Source organism: Eublepharis macularius, chromosome 3 (assembly GCF_028583425.1).
Source record: "Eublepharis macularius isolate TG4126 chromosome 3, MPM_Emac_v1.0, whole genome shotgun sequence".
NCBI lineage: Eukaryota > Metazoa > Chordata > Lepidosauria > Squamata > Eublepharidae > Eublepharis > Eublepharis macularius.
Window position 1 is genome coordinate 153,804,168 of NC_072792.1, and position 19,723 is coordinate 153,823,890.

General features: G+C 42.8%; 1 protein-coding gene across 2 annotated transcripts in view; it reads right to left on the reverse strand.

The window, feature by feature from the left end:
• Window positions 1-5,394: 5,394 nt before the first annotated feature.
• Window positions 5,395-19,723, reverse strand: part of MTUS2 (microtubule associated scaffold protein 2) — a 277,327-nt gene continuing 262,998 nt past the window's right edge. For both annotated transcript variants that reach the window (XM_054974319.1, XM_054974318.1), the window contains 5 exons: window positions 17,105-17,178; window positions 14,038-14,136; window positions 11,754-11,873; window positions 9,593-9,690; window positions 5,395-6,448 (listed from right to left, as the gene is read on the reverse strand). In XM_054974319.1, the coding sequence (XP_054830294.1) occupies window positions 6,232-6,448; window positions 9,593-9,690; window positions 11,754-11,873; window positions 14,038-14,136; window positions 17,105-17,178 (608 nt within the window). In that variant the 3' untranslated portion in view covers window positions 5,395-6,231. The remainder of the gene's footprint in view (window positions 6,449-9,592; window positions 9,691-11,753; window positions 11,874-14,037; window positions 14,137-17,104; window positions 17,179-19,723) is intronic.

A 19,723-nucleotide genomic window follows, 5' to 3' on the forward strand; every position in this document is an offset into this window, starting at 1 on the left:
TGTAATTAAAGTAAGTGCTAGGATTACATTGAGCACACAGATCAACTGGGACTGCTGCCTTCACTTGTAGGAAAGACACCAAGCAAAGTGAATAATGTTTATGGAAACACATTCTGGGGGGGCCTTCACTTGTTCAGATTACCATTTTCTTTTAATACCTCCTTCCAGAATCCCAACATATACAGAAACATGAGCACCACGAGGCTAATGTTGGAGCAAGTATTTATTATCATGAATATGTTACGCATACCTGTACACTGTAACTGAATTATTACAAACTTTCCCTCTAGTTCAAAGAGCCACTTATGAAGTCAGGCCACAAACTCCTACTGCATGGGAAAAACAAACAAAACAAAGCTTTACATAAGCGTCCATGTGTCCATGGGACACAAATGCAATCAGTGCAGAGACATTAAAATACCGGAGCTGGGTTCTTCGTTGTTAATCCAAAAGTAATCTTTCCCATTCAGTACCTGCTGATTTATTGATGAGAAATATGATTGATGCAAACAGATCTCTTCAAAAGATTTGACTAAATATGTAGTTGAAGGGAACCCTCTTGTTTGTCCTGCACTCCTTTGTCTTTTAGTGAGTGCCTTTGTGGGGCCTTCAAGTACCCAAAGGCAGCAGGACCCTGATAATTAATTTCACAGGAAGACACTTGCTGGGTGGGAGGAATTTGAGATCTGGGGAAGTCAGCTGTGATGTGATGCACAGCAAAAGCATCATCCACAGATTTCTCTCACAATGCTTACACATCTCACGTAGTGTGGCCTCCCCTAGCCCACCCCCCTAAAGCAAGTTGCAGGCCTGGGGAGTGAGACATGGAGTCATGGGGAGACAGATGACCGCAATGTGCCTTTACCTGTATTTTATGCCTACAGCTATCTCTGGTTTATATATATTCCAGGATTTCCCTAGAATTAGAAGCTCTTGGATATTGTTTGGAACATCCTATTTTCCTGGAGAGTTCCGAGGCTGCTTGGCAGCATATATCTTCTACCTGACTTATTTGGGACTTCAAGCAATATGACATTGCAGAGCACTTGCTTATCATAATGCAGGGTAGCTTTGAGCAGTCCACAGAAGCAAGGGGAGAAACATACAGGAATCCATACATCCCACCCTGCCATGTCTGGGATACATTGCTGTGTGTGCAGCTTGGAGCCTCACACCCCTCACTTTTGGGCAGATGTGCTAGTTCCTTCTTTGCATGATAGTGTGGAAGTACAGGCAGAGGAAGGTGCTTATATGAACCACCTAGAGCTGCCCTCTGTTGCATGCACTTAGGTAGTAATGGAAGAAAAAAAACAGGCTTAATAAAAGAAAGCTGTACCTCTCCTGTTCTGTGTAGCTGTGCCTCCTATCAGATGTACATGGATGCCAGTGTGGAATCTTGTTACAAACCTGGGCTTGGAAGTGTAAAGAAATGGCTGTTCGTGGGAGTGTAACGAACTGTTACCTGGTTTTCCTTGCACTCTTCTAGCATTGAATGAATCTTAATTCCAGGCGTATAAATTCACAGCAGCAGATCTCAAAAAACTAACTGCATGCTGATAATGCAATCTTCTCCTTGGGATTCCTCCCCCCTCCTTTGATTAGCAGTGCAATTCTCACACTGTGCAGGGACCATAAGAATGACATCATTTCCTCCAGTTGGCTTCCAGCCCTCTCAGTTGGAAATCTTAGGAAGGCACCTATCAGAATTGAGAGCATTGTTTCCTAGAACAGGAATTGTGCCTGACACATGGAGTTTGGTTTCTTCTTCTTCCTCCTCCTCCTCCTCCTCCTCTCTGTCTCTCCCTCTCTCTCTTAAAAAAAATCCAGTTATTAAATCAAAGTGCTCCTGACTGTTATATGGATAAGCCACACATTTTTGAGTGCCCCAAACATGTTTAAGTCTGCTTTTCCTATTGGTTGCATGCTTGTATATTACTTAGCACTATTTTTCTGAAAAAGGATTTCTATAAGAATGCTCCAGAGTTTAGCTCTTTGATAATTTCCTTATTGCAATCCAACAAAAAGCTGAAGGGGAAAAACCCTAGGAATGTGGTAGCAGCTGGTTTGTCTTAGCCATGTCATAGTTGCTTGGGCAACACAAACGAGAGCTTTTGTCGTCAGGAAACAACTAGGGGGTACAAGTTCGGTCTTAGCCTTCTCCCTCTGTTCCCATCTGTTTGTTTTACAATCCTTGGCTGGCTGTGCCCTCTCCTTTCCTTGGGAGCTGCTTTGTTGTTTTGGGTTGTGGGTATAGAGGAGTTGGTCACTGCAGCTGGGATGCCAAGCCTGGCAATTGGTGGAAGGGTTGGAGGGCAGGGAAATGGGGGGACGGAATGATGTTGGCTACACTGTGGTGTCACTTCTGGGTAAAACTAGAGTTTCCATTGATTCCTAGAGCTACCATAGGTCACATCCAGATTTTTTCTTGAAGTGACGTGATGTAGCAGAACTGGCTGTTTGTTTGTTTGTTAAACAAGGCTGCTGGCAGGAGGCCTCCTGCCACAGACGGGGAGTCAGAGTGCTACTTTATGGGCATCCAAGGGCTTGAGCACATCTCATGGGAACTGACTTGCCTACTGTAACAGCAGAAACAACTTTTCAAAAAGCTCCCTTTAGTTTCAAAAGTAGGTCTGCTGTGAAGCTACCCTTAGGTACATGTGGTTGCTCTGTTCCTTGCTAAGCATGCGTGAGTTCAGCATTAAAACTGTGTGTAATGCACAGGTTCATGCAACAGCTATTTCCTCCATTGATGCCTGTGGTTTCAGAGTGGCTAGCTTCCTCCACAACTCTGTTCCAAACAATAAGGAAATTGTGTTGCCAATTTAGAGAGAGAGAGAGAGAGAGAAAGAGAGAGAGAGAGGACGTAACTTCTTTACCAAGTGACAGATTGCTTTTGGGGACTTCTATTTATACTGCAGTTTTTAAAAATGCAGGATAAGCTGCAAAATGTGCAGTTGCTGGAGAACTTTGACATAACATGATTTTTTCCTCCAGCATCAGACTATGAAGAGATGTAGGTCTCAGTTACTTTACATTTTCAAGCCATCTGAAAGATTATATGTATCTGGAAGCATCCTTGGAAAGCTATTTCTTACCCATGTGGAAGTAGGGATGAATAAACCGAAATACATAAGTGGGGAGGGGGCACAGCCATTAGCAGGGAAATGACAAGAGCTACTTCTAGAGAGCGAAGGGGCATTTTCCTGCCACCAAATGCCTACATGCCAATTCATGTCTGCAAGTGTTTAATAATATAATAATAACTGTATGCTTATATGCCACCACCCAACTCAGAGCAGTGAACGAAGTCAGTATTATTATTATCCCTACAATATAGCTGGGGATTTGGGGCTGAGAGGAGTTACTTACCCAAGGACACCAGCTGGGCTCATGACAATGATGGGAGTTGAACCACCAGAGTGCTGAATCTCAGCCCAACTACTTACCCACTATGCTATAGAAGCTCTATGCTGAATATAGAGGTGGAGAAGCAAAAAGAAGTAGAAAGTGCATAAACAGAGAACATGACTGGCAACAGGACCTACAGGAGATTGCCAAGTGGAGACTCGAAACATGACTTAGATTGTAAACAAAATAAATTTGTGACAGTTCAGTAATATCTTTCCTGTGAATTGACAGCATACAAGATTATAACGTAACAGAGAAGGGGGGGGGGTGTCTGCAGGGCCATAAGTGCCTTTTGTACAAAACGTGCAGTTTGAAAATGTGGCTAAAATGGGCCCTATGGGTAATTGACACACAACTATCCTACTTTTTGTTTGTACTTGCTCAATATGCAAAATCTAGTCCTGTAGTTTGTGTTTGCTATCAACATGGCCATAAGCTAATCTAAAAAAATTTAATGTACTCAGTATCACAGTTTCATGCAAGGCAGCTACAAAAATAAAATTCTCTAAAAAACTTTTGAACCTTATTTTTTACATCATGGAATTGGGCCACAGAACTATGGCAACGGAATGATGCCAAATGGCTCTCTAACTGCAGCTTGGGCCTCAGGCCTGATATCCCACACAAGCCAGAAACATCAGGCAGGTCTGCTAGCCTGGGCCACAAAAGTGGACTTTCTGAAAACATCTGCCAGTGCGCTTCTTCTCGGTGCTTTTGGCGCTTCGAGTTGCCCTGGATTTCAAATACTCAAAAGTGGATGTGCAGGACTGTGTACTGTGTGGAAGGTTGAGCCCTGGCGACCAACTGAAAATTAGAGGTATCACATAGATATCTATGACAACATTCTTGTCATTTTTGCTGAAAGGATTCATGCTCCACTAGTGTCCAACACGACATTCAACTCTTTCATGGTCTAAGTCTAACAAATCTGACATAAATGCTGGTACCCACCTTCTATCACATCAAAGACAATAAGGGCTTTTCATTACCTGGGCTCTCATTGTCTAGCTCATATTTAAGAACCTTCTCAAGGTCTAATACTATATTAAGTGCTACACTACTCTCCGGGGTGGAACCACCGAACTATTTATCCGCCCAGTGTTCTATGTGGTACCTACTGCTACATAACCTTTTGCACTGGGTAGCAGTGCGGTGGGGGCTGTAAAGGATGTAACAGTTTGCTTTTTTTTGTCTCCAAGGCAAAGATAGAATATATAATGGAATGGCCAAAAAGAAAAAGTTCTGTGATGGTGGATCCTGAACTGTGTGCTGAGCCCCCAGGATGCTTTACAAGGCTGTATAATAGTAAAGAGTCCAGTAGCACCTTTAAGACTTAACCAACTTTATTGTCGCATAAGCATGCATGCATCTGACGAAGAGAACTGTGATTCTCGAAAGCTTATGCAACAATAAAGTTGGTTAGTCTTAAAGGTGCTACTAGACTCTACTACTTCGCAACTACAAACTAACCAGGATAACTCCTCTGGACCTATGACCAAGGTTGTATAAGATGCAGTCCAGCACACAATGTGGGAGTCACACTCCCATTCCTACCCTCACCCCCTCAACACTACAAGGGATTGGGGACACATTTCTTGGACTGCAAACAGCTTCGTTGGCACCCTTAACAATCCTGCTCCCTGAGTGATGGCTTCGAGTGCAGATAAGGATGTGCCAGTTTCATCACTGAACGATGTGGACTCTGTTATATTGAGGGAGAGCAAAATGGGAGCGCAGCACAACCAGCACACTTTGCAGGTTGAAGTAAACGTAGCATGCTCACGCAACTATAGGTTAACCCTCCTATGCTCCATGGTCACTGCAAACAAAAAATTTCAATGGGTAGACAGATTCTGCAATTTTTACAATGATTTTATACATATATTGCCTTGCTATCTGTTCAGAAAGTTTAAAAATAGCCACAATTAGGCTAATAAGTGGAGTAATCTTAATTTTTTTTTTAAAAAAATGGTTCTGGGTAAAACCTTGAAACTGCTCACCTGTTCTGTACTTACAACAGTTCTATATCTGACCTGGATGATGAGTAACCATGGCATTATTTAGAAAAGTGGTTGTTTTTTTGAAGGCAGTAACTATTTCAGAATTTCAAAGTCGCTGGTATTTTGCTTTAGAAAATGTACCACTCAGTGGCCATTTTGAAGGTGCTTCTAATTCTGTGTAACTCTTCTAGTTTGGATAGAAATATTCCTGGGAAGCTTTGACCAAAACCAAAAACACATTTTCATTTCAGAATAAGTCTTAGGCACAAGTTAGAAAACTGCTGACATTCATGAAAATAGATCAGCACTTCTGTAGAATCCATTCATATAAAAAACGCAATTGAGAACAGGTTCAGCTACATGTTCAGAAGTGTGTGTGTGTTCCATGTGTTTCATGTTCCACGCATGGAGGCCAGTACCAGGATCACGCACGTGCACACACGCGCGCACACAGCTTTTTATACTTGAATTTGCAATTAACCTGAAATACTGCAGCGAAAAAAGTCCATTCAGTCTGAACAGTAAGTAGTAAGAGAGCTTTTCCTTGCCTTTGGCCCTAATCCTGGCAGAGGCATCCACAATTCAAACTATACGGGATATGCTGTTTTGTGACACCCAGGAGGAGGGCCTAGGGTCTTCTGACACCAGAATCACAAGAGTATACTGCCTAGAAGTATACAACTGCACAGCTAGAGAGCATGCTGGTATAACAACGGACCCCGGAGATCTACTATAACTACGATTAATATGTTCTTGGATGATAACATTCAGTAGATTGGGATATTGTCAGGGACAATCCATCTTAAGGAGCTGTGTGAGCCTGTCATCTCAGAACTGTGCTGACTTTTGCAGGAGTGGGCGGTCCGGATGAAGAGCGGTAAATCCGGGTCGGAGACGTAGGAGACAGTTTCACGGGGCTCTGAGGTTCTGTTGTTTGCAGCTTCCAGAGCAATTCTTCATTAGTTCGGCTGAGCCTCTTTTTTTCCTCTGTTTCTTTCTCGACGTATTCCTGGAGATTAGCGTTCTCTTCAGATAACTGTCTGCAGAAGGGATACGAGGCATTGTCAAGCCTAAGCTCTTCTTAACTTTTGCAGTTCACGTCATGACATCGTAATTATTTCATAAACGTATTGAGCTGGAACCAGCCAACTTTACCCCTTGATCATGACCCATTTCTCTTTATTACAGCCCCTGGACCATAAGGCCTTTTCACCCATGCCATTTGCACGATCCCCACTGTTGCCTATTTTGTGGTCAAATGAGACCCCCATCCTCCCTTTTCCATCAATGGAAAAACTGGTTGGATCCAACCCATTATTCTGAAACCACCTGGGTACCTGTACGTTTTGCATCCCACCTACCCCCAGCTGACTTTGTCCGAAAGGTTGTCTCGACCATGCTCTCCACATTAAAATTAAGTCACTGCTGTTCATATTACATTATTGCAATTGAAACCTGATCTGTGTTAATAAAAACTCTCCAGAAATCTTTTCCTGATCTTATGCCGTGAACCTTAGGGTGAGTTTACAGGCAGGTGGATCTGCATTTACTTGCTGCAACAGTTTCTGTCATTGTGATCTGGTCACCTTCAGGATTACCAAAATATACTCCATGGGCCTTTGAAAATTATCTAGAAATTTCAATTAATTGGAATGGAATGCGGACTACATGTTAAAGAGAGTGCGCGCTGGTGAGAATGTAGTATATACCAACTGTGAAGCATTTGCTTTGGCTACTTCTACTTTTGTTGCAAAACCCAAGTGCTGGCGCTGCTCTTGAAAGCCCTGTTTCCAGGCCAAATAACAGCTGTGGGGAACAGTGTTTTAAAAGTTCAATGTAGCAAAGGACTGTGGTGTGCGGGGAGGGGGGTTGCCTGCCTCCCCCCATTTTCCTAAGCCAGAATGGCCCCAGGGGTTATTTGCTGGAACAACTCCAAAATGCCACAGGAGGAAGGTAAGAAGTATCCTTTCCCCTCCATGTGCAGCAGTCCCAAGCCACTTCACACCCCTCTGGACTTTTAAAACACCATTCCTTGCAGCTGCTGTTTGATCGTGGGGAACCTGGAACCAACTTGTTAGAACTCGTATTGTGTAGTTTGGCCCTTCAGGAACATCTCATAAGAGTTCCGAACTTCCTAACATTGGAATGATCACACTGTTATGCCATGGCAGTGCCTACGGCTCCGAGGGCCTGGCTAGAGGACTCATGTTACGGCACGCTTCTGAAGCTCAGGAGGTCTGGATCTAGTCGGTACCTGGATAGGAGACCTCCTGGGACTCCTACATGAGCCGCCTGCAGTTCCACAATGGAAGAAAGGCAAGATATAAAAGTAATAATTAACAACAACAACAACAACAAATGCAAGGCTGTATGCTAAGCGTCATCTTTCTGGGAGCTGTAATCAGCTTCTGCTAGGCATGGAGTCTCTTCAATGGTGACTGTAGAGCTCACGAACACACTCCTATGACAGGCCCACCCACGTGCTTCCTTGGCCTCACTTCATGATACAATGGAAAACATTTTCATTCTGGCAGGCATTTGGGTTTAGTTGGATGTGTGCTTTCTACTATTTCCTGCTTTTCTGTTTTCTGATTAAATCATCCTATAGATTTTATGTACTATGTTTTGAAATATATTTATCACATGCAAATAGCCATGGGAGCATTCGTGTGTAAAGAAAATTCAGAAATGTGATATTTAAATATAGCAGTGGTTTGCTTGCATGAATGAGCCACCCCAAATGTAATGCTGCAGATATTCACAACCATTGTGGTGTAGTGGTTAGAGTGTTGGACTAGGAGCTGGGAGACCCAGGTTCGAATCACCATTCTGCCATGGAAACTTCAGCCAGTCACACACTCTGAGTCACAGAGTTGTTGTAAGGATAAAATGGAAGAGATTGGTGTAAGCTGCTCCCTTCCATCTCAAGCACAACACATTTTTCAAGGGGGTCCCTTTACACATTCAGCTGCCAGGGATCAACTGTAATTGCGTGTAGAGAAGGCAATCAACTAGACTTTTAGCCAATATAAGCAAAAATAAGGTTAGACACATTCCTTAATGCTTAAGGCCAGAAAGGTGAGAAGGGGGGGTCTATGAACTCAAACACCGTTTTATCCTACAGGACATGTAAGGGATGATGCGGGACATTTCAGAAGTGGAACAAACAGTGTCTGCTCTGCTAAGACAACAATCAATCATGAGTGTGTTGGAGGATGAGAACTGGGAATGAGGTGTCCAATCTACTGGTGATTCCAAGAAGAGTTTCAAGTAGGGCTGTGTCACTGCTAGCCCATACATCACAATAACGCCACGACCTGCTCAAAGCCTCTTTGCTTTGCTGAACAGGAACAATGCAGTTGTCCTCCCATTGCTACTTTGCCATGCTCCCAAACCCAGAGTCATATATATATATATATATTTGCTGTGTCATCTGATGCTGACAGCAGCAGAGGAAACAAATGTTCAAGGTTACAGTGGTGATTGCTTTTAAGCAAGGAGAATTGTCCACATATTGCAAAGAAGCCAGCAGGCATGCCACCCTCGCTAAGCTTAATTTCTCTCACAGTTTTGTAGTGAGGATCAGATCGGGGGGGGGGGGGGTCGCCTGACTTCTTGGGGGAAGGCTAGGATAACAAGCTAATAACCTAGCGTTAATGAACTTCCTATGATACCATGCATCTATAAAGAAACACTGCTGAAGTTATCATGAAAAAGGATCTGAATTAAAACAAGCCTTTTATGTTTACAATGTTAAACCTCAGGATCAAAACTTAAGCAGACCTTGGAGTTTGCATCAATGGCAAAACTTACTTCACTTACTAGAGAAAAGACATTAGTTACATTTTTGACTGAATGGAAACCATTTATAGACTTTTTACATGAAATAGATTATAAGGATTTGATGGCATCTGGATTTATGGATTAAGAATTATGAACAATAGAAAAAAGGGGACTCTTATGTTTAACTTAGAATGAGTGAGACTTTGAAAATGATGTACATTTGTTGCGGAGAAAATTGGAACTCCATTTGTAGTTTAGTTTTAGAGGGCCCCCCCTTCCTTTAATTGTTAGTGTGTTTTTTACTTTTAGAATTTTTTTAATGTTTATTGTCTATAGCTTTTATAGATTAAATAAAGAAAATTCTTCGCTAGGCAAAAAAGAAAAAGAAAACTTAAGCAGACCTTGTCACCACCGTGTTCTTATCAATCCTGACTCTCAGGTCCTCGTTTTGTTGTTGAAGCACCTGGATTTTTTCTTCCAGTATTAAGTTCTTTTCTGCCTGCAGAGAAAAAAGTCTAGTTACGCTTCACAGAGGCAGCAGCTCCAACTACAACCACATTCAAGAAAGGAGGATTTTCCATCACCAAACACCCCACCATTCATCCCAGCATAAGTTATTGCTTGGGCCCAGTGGTGTAAATGTTAAGGAGCTCACTAGGAGACTCACTAGTTGGATAGCTAAAGAATTGCTCTGGCCTCATTGAGAGACGCCCTCACCTGGGTGACCCAGGCTAGCCCTATCTCATCACTTCACACAACAGAGCATGGAGGCAGGTAGAGGCAAACCACCTCTGAATGTCTCTTGTCTTGAAAACCCTATGGAGTTGCCGTACATTGGCTGGGACTTGACAAAACTTCTGCCACCACCAACTTACAGACAACTCTTGTCTAATTAAGAGTGCCAAGATGTAGAGAAATTCCACAAAATGTAGCTTCTTCTGCCTGGGTTTACAAGATCCAAAACTGTGGTTATGACTGCCTTCCACCCTCACTTGTTGCAGATCACAGCTGGATGATACACAACTTTTAGATGTAGTCTGCACTTGCTCAGTCAGCCTGGTGGTCTCCAAAATGGTCTGATGCAGCAAGTGATCTGTAATGTGCTCAATGCCTCATGTGAAAAAGTAATGTCAGCAAGAGATGCCGGCTTGGATCCTAAGCAGAGCAAGCAGAATTATGTTACTCTGCACCCTGCGCCTTCTGTGCCCTGCCCCCCAAATGCCTTTCTCTAGATCAGTGTGAGGAGCGACTGGGACTGTACAGCCGGAGTGGGAAATTGGCAAAAACACTCTTCCCCTTCTCTGCAGACAGAAAAACTGTCTGCAGAGAACAACAGCACAGAACAACAGAACAACAGCACAGACAGCATGCACCCTTTTCTCTGTTCTGTTGACTCCTCCAACGGGTGTTATAGAAAATCAGGAACTGTCTGGCGGATATCCAGCCGTGCTGACAGCACTCCAATGAACACAGCTGAGACCAGCGCTATGACGGCGTCCAATTGCATTGCTGCCCATGCGACTCAGTTGCCACCAACCCAGGGAATTCAAGCTGGTGCCTGACATTTGGGTGAAGGCTGGGCACCGTGTGGTGAGGGGCTGCTGCACCACAGTAGTTGTTAAGCCTAGCGCCTGTCATGTTGCGCTGAGGCAACCCTTAAAGTTGCCTCAAGTCTCAGGAAACTTGTACCATTTCAGTTTCCTTTGTAACTGATTCAGTCTGGAGTACATCTCGGACACATGCATCGTCTACAATAACTCCCTTTGGGCAGGGTTGCTTCCATTTTGGATGGGGTTAAGGGAGGCACATTTTCAATTTTTTGTCCTGAACGTTCTGTCAGATATGCACAGTCCTCTCCTTCATGCCTTGCTTGGTTGCAGGGAGTTAGCTATCTACACAGGGGTCCATGCTTCACAACTGGATACAACAACTATAATGTGAATAAAATAAATTTAATTGGAACAAAATCAGAAGCCAAGTGGAAAGTGGCCAAGTGCTTGTCAATCATCCCAGTTTCTTTGCATTAGGTCAGGCCTAGGATTCCCAGTTCCCTGCTGGGGGCAGGAGATTCTTCACCTCTGGCTCCTGTTCCCTGCTGCAGTTCCTGTGGCTATGTGGGAGAAAAATAATTTTAAAAAATAACTGTTGGTGATGGTGTGATGTCACTTCTGAGGAAAACCCAGAAGTGAAATCATGCTCCTCTGGGAATTGCCAACTGACAATTCCTAGAAAGGACTGGTGTCATTTCTGGGTTTCCCCTGTAAGTGTTGTCAGGCCATCAGCTCAACGGCCATTTTTTTAAAAAAAATTCTTCTTCTTCTGCTTAGAGCTGTGGTGGTAAGGGGGGAGAGGAGCTGGGGGTTGGATATCCCCTGCCTCCCCCCTGGGTAGGCTGGCATCCCTACCCAATAAATGACCCCCAAACTTCAAGACCACTTTAAAAAGGATGTTTTGCAGTTGAGGAGGGGCACAGCTTGGTGCCAACAACGGATCTACAATTTCTTGCATCACTTTCTTACCTTTCTATTATTTTCTAAACAAACAAATCTCCAGAGAACTCACCAGCCTTTCTAGCTCTAAGATCCTTCTTTCTTGTTGATGAATGAGTTGATTCTTCATCTCCAGAACCTGTTTGAGACTGCTCATGTCTTCCTCTAAGTGTTGGTAAGGAGCAAGCGCAACCTGAGGAAAAAGGACCATTAGGGTGTCCCATGAGGGTTCTTTCTGCTCATGAAGAGGAGGACATCCAGGAGGCATGACTTCCAGAAGCTTCTGGAATCTCCACTTGGAGGAGCCCCGTCAGTTTGGAGGCCTCCATTGCTGAGGAACGAGCTCAGCTATAGAAACGTAACAGAGTTATGAGTTAAGGAAGAAGTGAAGAGAAAGCCATCAGTGGCTTCTAATTATGTCAACTCTAGGGAAACCCCAACCTTTCTTCATGTGGCTGAATGTAGGCACAACCCAGGATGAGTTGTTGCTTGTGAGGCAGCTTACTTGAGGCATAGACTTCTGCTGTGAAGCAGCAACTGAGGGGGGGGAGTGAGCCTGACATCCTTATTGGAGGATGGCACAAGACAGCGGAAGAATTCTGGCATCTGCTGCTTCAGCGCTGTTCAGGTACATGGCAGCTACGGAGCCAGTAGTAACTCTGGTGGCCCATACTGGATACTGCTATTCAACAGCTTTGCACCTTCATGGTAGTGATGCAGCAGACACCATGCCTTCACTACCCTCAATGAGCACGCTGAGTCCCTTCCTTGTTAAGATGAGTCTGTCCAGTGGTTAAAGTATTGGACTAGGGTCTTGGGTGCAAATCACCACATTATTCTCTCTCTCTTCCTTGATGTACCTACCTCACAGAGTTGCTGGAATAAAAATGTACTTTGTAAATCATGAGCAGATGTCATTTGTTTGTTTGCTTATGTTACTAATAGTCTGCCTTTCTCACTGAATCTCAAGGTGGTTTACACAGTGTAAGTCAATACAATCAACAGCTGATGTATTTAACAAACAATACAATGGGGTGTGGATCGCATAAATATGAAAACCAGCATAGAACTGAATACAAATATGAAACCCTGCAGCACCAAAACATAAGTAATTTGACAGGAACATATTAAATAATGTAGAAACTCCCAGTAGGAGCATATCGCCACCAAGAGATAATACCCAGCATTATGGTTCACAGGACCTGTCTCTACCAGACATCTGTTAGATCCATTTCTTACAACACAGATCTATTACCTGAGTAAAAAACCCTCCTGAATAATTCAGTTTTGCATATTTTGTGGAAAGCCAGGAGAATGCCTGGTTAGTCTTGACCAGATATAAACCCCATGAAGTCCAATGATCATGTCTTGCTCAGGAAAAGCAGACTTCCTTAGGAGAAGAATTTCTGTGTCCATTTTTGGATACAGCCACATGCTTATTCTCTGGGTGGGGGATGACTACCAGGAGCCAAGTGCCGGGATCTGGGGGTGGGGAGGAACACCGGGGCTGCAAGTCTGTTTCCATGATAGCCCGGATTTATGACATTTCAGAAGTAGAATAGCAGGTTTTCTTGAATCATAATTCATGACATGTATTGTATGGGATGGGACCATGAATGTGCCTACATGTGTATACAAGTGATTGTATGTAGCGCATTTTGATCTGGTCGACAAACGGTGCCTGGGCCCTGCTGATCGCACTCTTAACCAGGTGCACTTCTCATATCCATTCGAGGGTTTTTGCTTCAGCAAAAGTAAAGGTACCACTGGATGAAGTCAGTTGAAAATAGCAGTCCCACTGCACTCATGAATACTCCCTTTGGAGTCCAGCCAATTTGTTTAAACAATAGATAATTCTTCTGGAGTTAAATATTTATTACCATATGCATTTTACAGGATTGGTAATCGCAGGCTTTTATGACATCACTCTGAATGAAATATGTCTCAGTTTAAAACTGATTCTGAGTGGTTGAAGCGAACCATTTTTTTAAAAGAAAATGGAACTTGAACTGGTGAGCTTGGAAATACTGAACTGAATACTGAACTGAACTGGAACTGAATCCAAGTTTTAAATAGTTGAACTCTTGGATAACAATGATATAAGGTGTGAGAAAACGGCAGCAAAGGAATGAGGTTTAAATATTAAATGGAGAGCAATTAAAAGGGTAACCTGTGACCCCTTTTGTGGCACTACCTGAGCCAATATTTCCTTTGCCAATAGCTGGCGTTTCACCCAGTTTATTCTGGACCATGAATGGCACTACTGTAAACCATGGAGGTTTGTGACATTCATTACCGCTATGAAGTTAGGGGATAGATGAAATGTTCATGTTGTTACAAGCAAGTATCCCAATTACCTCTAGTTGTTCTTCAGTGTTTTTCTTCAACGCCTCTTCAAATCGTTTTGCTTTGTCCTTTAGAGACTGGCTCTGAAAGGTGAGGGTATCTACCTGGTCCTGTAATGAAAAGCAATCCTAAGATCTTTTCACGTGATGCGAGATGACTAATTTTAGGCAGCATCTGAGAGAGAGACAGCCTTTCAAGGGTGTGAATAAACCATGACTTGTTTGTTACAAGAACACGTTGCCGAAGTCATCATGTTTGTGTGCTCCCTCCCTGTTGATCCTTCCTTCACACTTAACTCAGATACTAAAAGTTTCTGGGTTCCCAATAAACCATAATATGTCACAATCTCTTAGTTAGACAACAGAACAAACTGTGATCTGTGTCCTTTCCTATAAATCAAACCAGTTTGTAGGTAAGAAAACAGTCCATGGTTTGGAAAACAGTCCACAGTTGGGTGCTTTATACAACTTTAATGTGACAGCAAACTGCAGTTTCTCAGGGATCCAGAAATACCCCAGTCATGCACAAATCTGAGAAGATCAGAGGCTTGTTGTTGTAACTAAAAGCCAAGACTTGGTATGAAGGCAGGCAGAGAACATAACTTTAAATCTTCTTGAAACAGTGTACACAGCCATGCATCAACCAGGAACACACCAGCTTAGCACCAGTAGGGTTGCTGTGTCACATGCCTTCAGACCACATCATGACTATGGAGAAACACAGCCAGATTTTTTGTTTAAGAGTGAAAGGCAGTACAGCAGAGGCATTATTTTCATGATAGGTAAAGGTGCAAGCACCGAGTCATTACTGACCCATGGGGGGATGTCACATCACGATGGTTTCTTGGCAGACTTTTTACTGGGTGGTTTGCCATTGCCTTCCCCAGTCATCTACACTTTACCCTCAGGAAACTGGGTGCTCATTTTACCGACCTTGGAAGGATGGAAGGCTGAGTCAACCTTGAGCCGGCTACCTGAACCCAGCTTCTGCCAGGATCAAACTCAGGTCGTGAGCAGGGCTTGGGCTGCAGTACTGCAGTTTACTGCAACCAAATTAAAACATTAGTTTTAAATGCTACATAAAAATACATAATAATAATAACATTGGGGAAGCTAACAAAGTCATTTTGACTGAAATGAAAATTAAGGGGCAAAATTTGAATCCAGAGCAAAAAAAAATACATATACTGCTGAGTCCATGAGCAACTAACTGTTACCTGATAGTTTCAGAGGAATGTCATTAATGTCTATATAATTCCTGTGGAGATAATGTGGCATAAAACACATTTTTGCCCTTCCTTTCTTCCAAAGTGCTCAAGAAGGTGTACATAGTTCTTCTCTCTTCCATTTTATCCTTGCTAACCTTTGAAGGTAGTTTAGATTGAGAATGACTGGACCAAGGTCAACCAGTGAGCTTCATGTCCAAGTAGAAATCTGAACCAGAAACACTGAACTAGAAACTTGATTGGGTGTCTCCAAGTTCTAGTATAATGGGAGAGGGAGAACTTCTCTCTATCTACTTCCTCCACCCATGCATGGTTTTCTAAACCCAGGTGATCGGGCTTCTTCAGTGAAGCATGGAATTCCCCAGATATGGGGCCAGGGTCACTGGGAGGGCTGTGACAAAAACCATTATTTCCCAGAAGATGCATATCCAAGTAGAGAAGGTAACAAAAAGAGAGAAACAAAAGCCAGAAAAAAATAGCTGTAGAGTGTAAATGACAGTCGGCACACCTTTTCCCAATTAAGAGGAGAGCCATGATTCAGGAAAAAAGTTAATTGCGTCTAAACACTATTGAAATTGCTCGGGGCTGCAGAGCTTGCGGCTGCAGTACTGCAGCTTATCACTCTGCAGCACGGGGCTCAGTATTTTTTTTTCATGGTGTACACACACACACATTTGTTTTAACCTACTGTTGATTCTAGGTTTTTTAAGTTTATGAAGTGGCATAAATGCCTACAAAATCTGCTCTCCAATGGAAAAGGTAGATGACCATGGGCAATTATGCCTCGGCTGTGCTACCTTAAACTCTCTGAGAAAATCAAGTGATTGTCTACTGCCAGTCATTTCAATAGTGTTTAGACACAACTAACTTTTTTTCTGAATCACGGCTCTCCTCTGAATTGGGAAAAGGTGTGCCAACTGTCATTTACACACGGCAGCTATTTTTTTCTGGCTTTTTTGTTACCTTCTTTGTTACCTTTTGTTACCTCCCAGAAGATATGTATCTTCTGGGAAATAACGGTTTTTGTCACAGCCCTCCCCGTGACCCAGGCCCCATACCTGGGGAATTCCATGCTTCACTGAAGAAGCCCAATCACCTGGGTTTAGAAAACCATGCATGGGTGGATAGAGAGAAGTTCTTCTCCCTTGCCAATTAATGGTATTCCTCTGTACTTTGAAATACTATTAGTTAACAGTTAGTTGCTCATGGACTCAGCAATATTGGAATGTAAGACAGGAATATATATATATATTTTGCTCTGGATCCAAATTTTGTCCCTTAATTTCTTTTCCATCTCAGTTAAAATGACTTTGTTAGCTTCCCCAATGTTGTTATTATTATGTATTTTTATGTAGCATTTAAAACTAATGTTTAAATCTGGTTACAGTATTATTATAGTTCTCCTTCCAGGAGCCCAAAAATGTCCTTAATGCCCAATAATGCATATGCATATTTGCAAGCTGTTGAGGACAGACCTACAGAAGCATACAATGCACAGGAGCTCAGGGGCACCACCAAGACTAACACATTCTTTTTCCAGCACCAGCTTCTGGGGCCTGGAACTCACTTCTTCAAATGCAATGAGGGGCTCCTCACTGTGCAGTCTTTCAATGCAGAGGTATGAAAAGAAACAAGGAAGTAGCTGGGTCATATTAGGAGCACGCAAGGAAGTTGCATAGTTAGCTGGCAGGCAAGCCAGAAATCCAGACAGAGGCTTCCCTGAAGCCACTGACAACAACTAAGCAGTGCTTTTGATCTTGAACTGGCTAGAAGGATTCAATTTCTCTACAGGAACATTAATGATCAAATTCTTGTGACAACAGTAAGGTTTTTAAAGGAATGGAAGTCCTAACCTGGAGTGACAGGCGCAGCTTCTCAAAATTTTCTTCTAGTTCTCTCTTTTCCACTTCATGGGCTGATTTCAGTTCTGGAATGTGGAGGGAGGCAGGGAAAAATACCCAAAATACCACATTGTTTGGTGATTTAAAACTAGGTACATGATGCATTCCTCACTCACAATTTCCAGGTCTCATATGACTTGCTCATCCCCTTATAATAGTATTTCTGACAAGCATGCCACCAGTCCAACAGATACGTGCCACTCCATTGTGCCTCCCACAGAGAGCACTTGATGTGGCTTTGCATCTACCTGGTTAAGCCAAGGAACAGGCAGCAGCACAGTGGAGGTGAGCCAGGTGGGAGCACAAGGCTGGCTTAAAGAGGCAGCCCATTGGGTCCCCCTGGTCCTTTCTAGCCATGCTGCAAGCCTGTGCCACCTGATTTATACCACATATCAACTATCCATGTCCTATACCTGCTCGACCATAATTTTAGGTTAAAGGCCAGGATTTACATTATGGCCACAACATAAGGATTGCATTGAGTTGTGCCTAGCTGTGGCTGTCTATGCTATAAGTCATACATGTGCAATGCTCAGCATGGGAATCAGGTAGTTTCCTCTGTTGATACTCCCTAAATAGGCCTGCAACAGCTTGGAGAAAATTGCTTAGTTGCAACATAAGCTGCTTATTCTATGGAGACCAACCTACTGGAACCATATAAGGCGGTTGTTCAAGGATTTTTTAGACCTCTTTCCAAAAATCTTGTTATGAGCATATGTTCAAGCTAAAAGCACACAAATACTAAAGTAGCTTTGCTCTAGTGTCACAATTCTACCTCCTGAGATATCCTGCAGGTCAGATAGGTCTCGGGTAGGCAAGAAGGGTCACTGAGCAAAGTATAAACATCATCTTGTTTAGGTTATTATGATTAAGGTTTAACCTTGGATGAGCTTCATCCCAAAAGTATAACAAAATGATGGCTCCAGCTTTTCAGGTGTTTGTATAATTCATTTGTCACTAAAGCTTGTCGGGTGCCATGCAGTCTGGGAAATGTGTCATTTTGCGTCATTCTGAAGCGGTGTTTGTTTTAACCTTTTTGATCTTTTATTCTATAAAAAATTAGTAATTAATCTGTAAACAATTAGTGTTAAGGTATATAAGATTCTCTGATGTAACTGGCCTTTACACATATGAGCCAGAGAGAAGGAATATATGCCTGAGTTTTATCTGAAACACAATAAAACTCATATTTCTTTGTAGATCATTGTGCTTGGTGTCTTGGATATATTTGGGTAAGGGGTAATAGGGAATTTATAATTGGCAGCCGAGTATTATTACAAAAATCTCCCTATCCACGGCCTCTGTACCCTGGCTCTAGAAACGCGGCAGCCAAATGCCCTGGAGAACAGGAAGTTGCATCTTTAAGAGATACATCAAAGTGCCAATTGCAATAGCTGCAGTTTCTCTTTCTGCACCTCTTAAACTCGCCCCCCCCAGTCTACAAATAGTTCAAAAGGAGCAGATTCCCAGTCCTATTGTACATTTGCATATCTTAGCTAAGCAGCTATTGTTTTGCATGCCACCACAAATGACTTCTGTTAACTAGCAGAAAACTGCAGTGTCTATGTGGCAGATCACACTGGGCCAGGGGAAGGAGCAATACAATAGAATACTTTGGCCATAAGAGAGCCAGAAATGCTTCTAGAAGGCAGAGGTGGCAGTATAGTTAAGGGGAGATCATTGCAAAAGACAACACAAGCCAGGGATACTTTCCTACAAACTAGAGTTGACATGGTGATTTCTAACTGAACGTGAACACATGAAACTGCTTTTACACTGAGTCGGACTATCGGGCACTCAAGATCAGTACTGTATACTCTGATTGAGGTGGGAAGTCTGTAGTTCAACTCCTGTCAGCTATCCCTTCTTATTTCCACCCGAACCAGCATCCCCTATAGAATATGGGCATCATTACAGCGTGGGCCTAACTTTCAGGGCTGTTGTTAAGGATTACTGAGGCGAACATGCCTTCTACCAAGGCAAGTCATTGGTCCACCTAGCTCAAGACAGTCTACTCTCACTCAGTTGCAGAAGGGCCTCAGTTACTGAAGGGTCTTTCCTAACACTTGTCACCTGAGAGGTTTAACTGGAGTGGCCAAGGACTGAACTTGGGACTTTCCTGCATATCGAGTGCATGCTTTACCCCTGAGCCACAATTTCTCTTTCATCTCTGTACTGAATATTGTATGTAAAAAACTTTGACTACTACAAAACAACCATACAGAAATGCTAAATATTTTAAGCTACTGCTTGCATGTGACCTGAGCAAATAACTCACTTGTTAAAGGTCTCCTTTGTACCCTCAGGACTTAGCATCACAGGCAGGCATTCAGCCAAAGGTCAGACAAAAATTCTGTAAATTAGGCGCAAGTCCTAATGTTCTACATGAGCTCAAAATTTCATGAATATTAAGAGTGCATATGAGGTTAAGGATTTACATTTCTTTATCACAAGGGGACAGGAGAAAATAGAATTATCAATTATTTTGAATCTGTTTTAATTAGGAGTATCAAATAAAAACCCCTTCCTGCCCAAACCACCACAAATGAATATTTGATTAGCTGGCCAGAA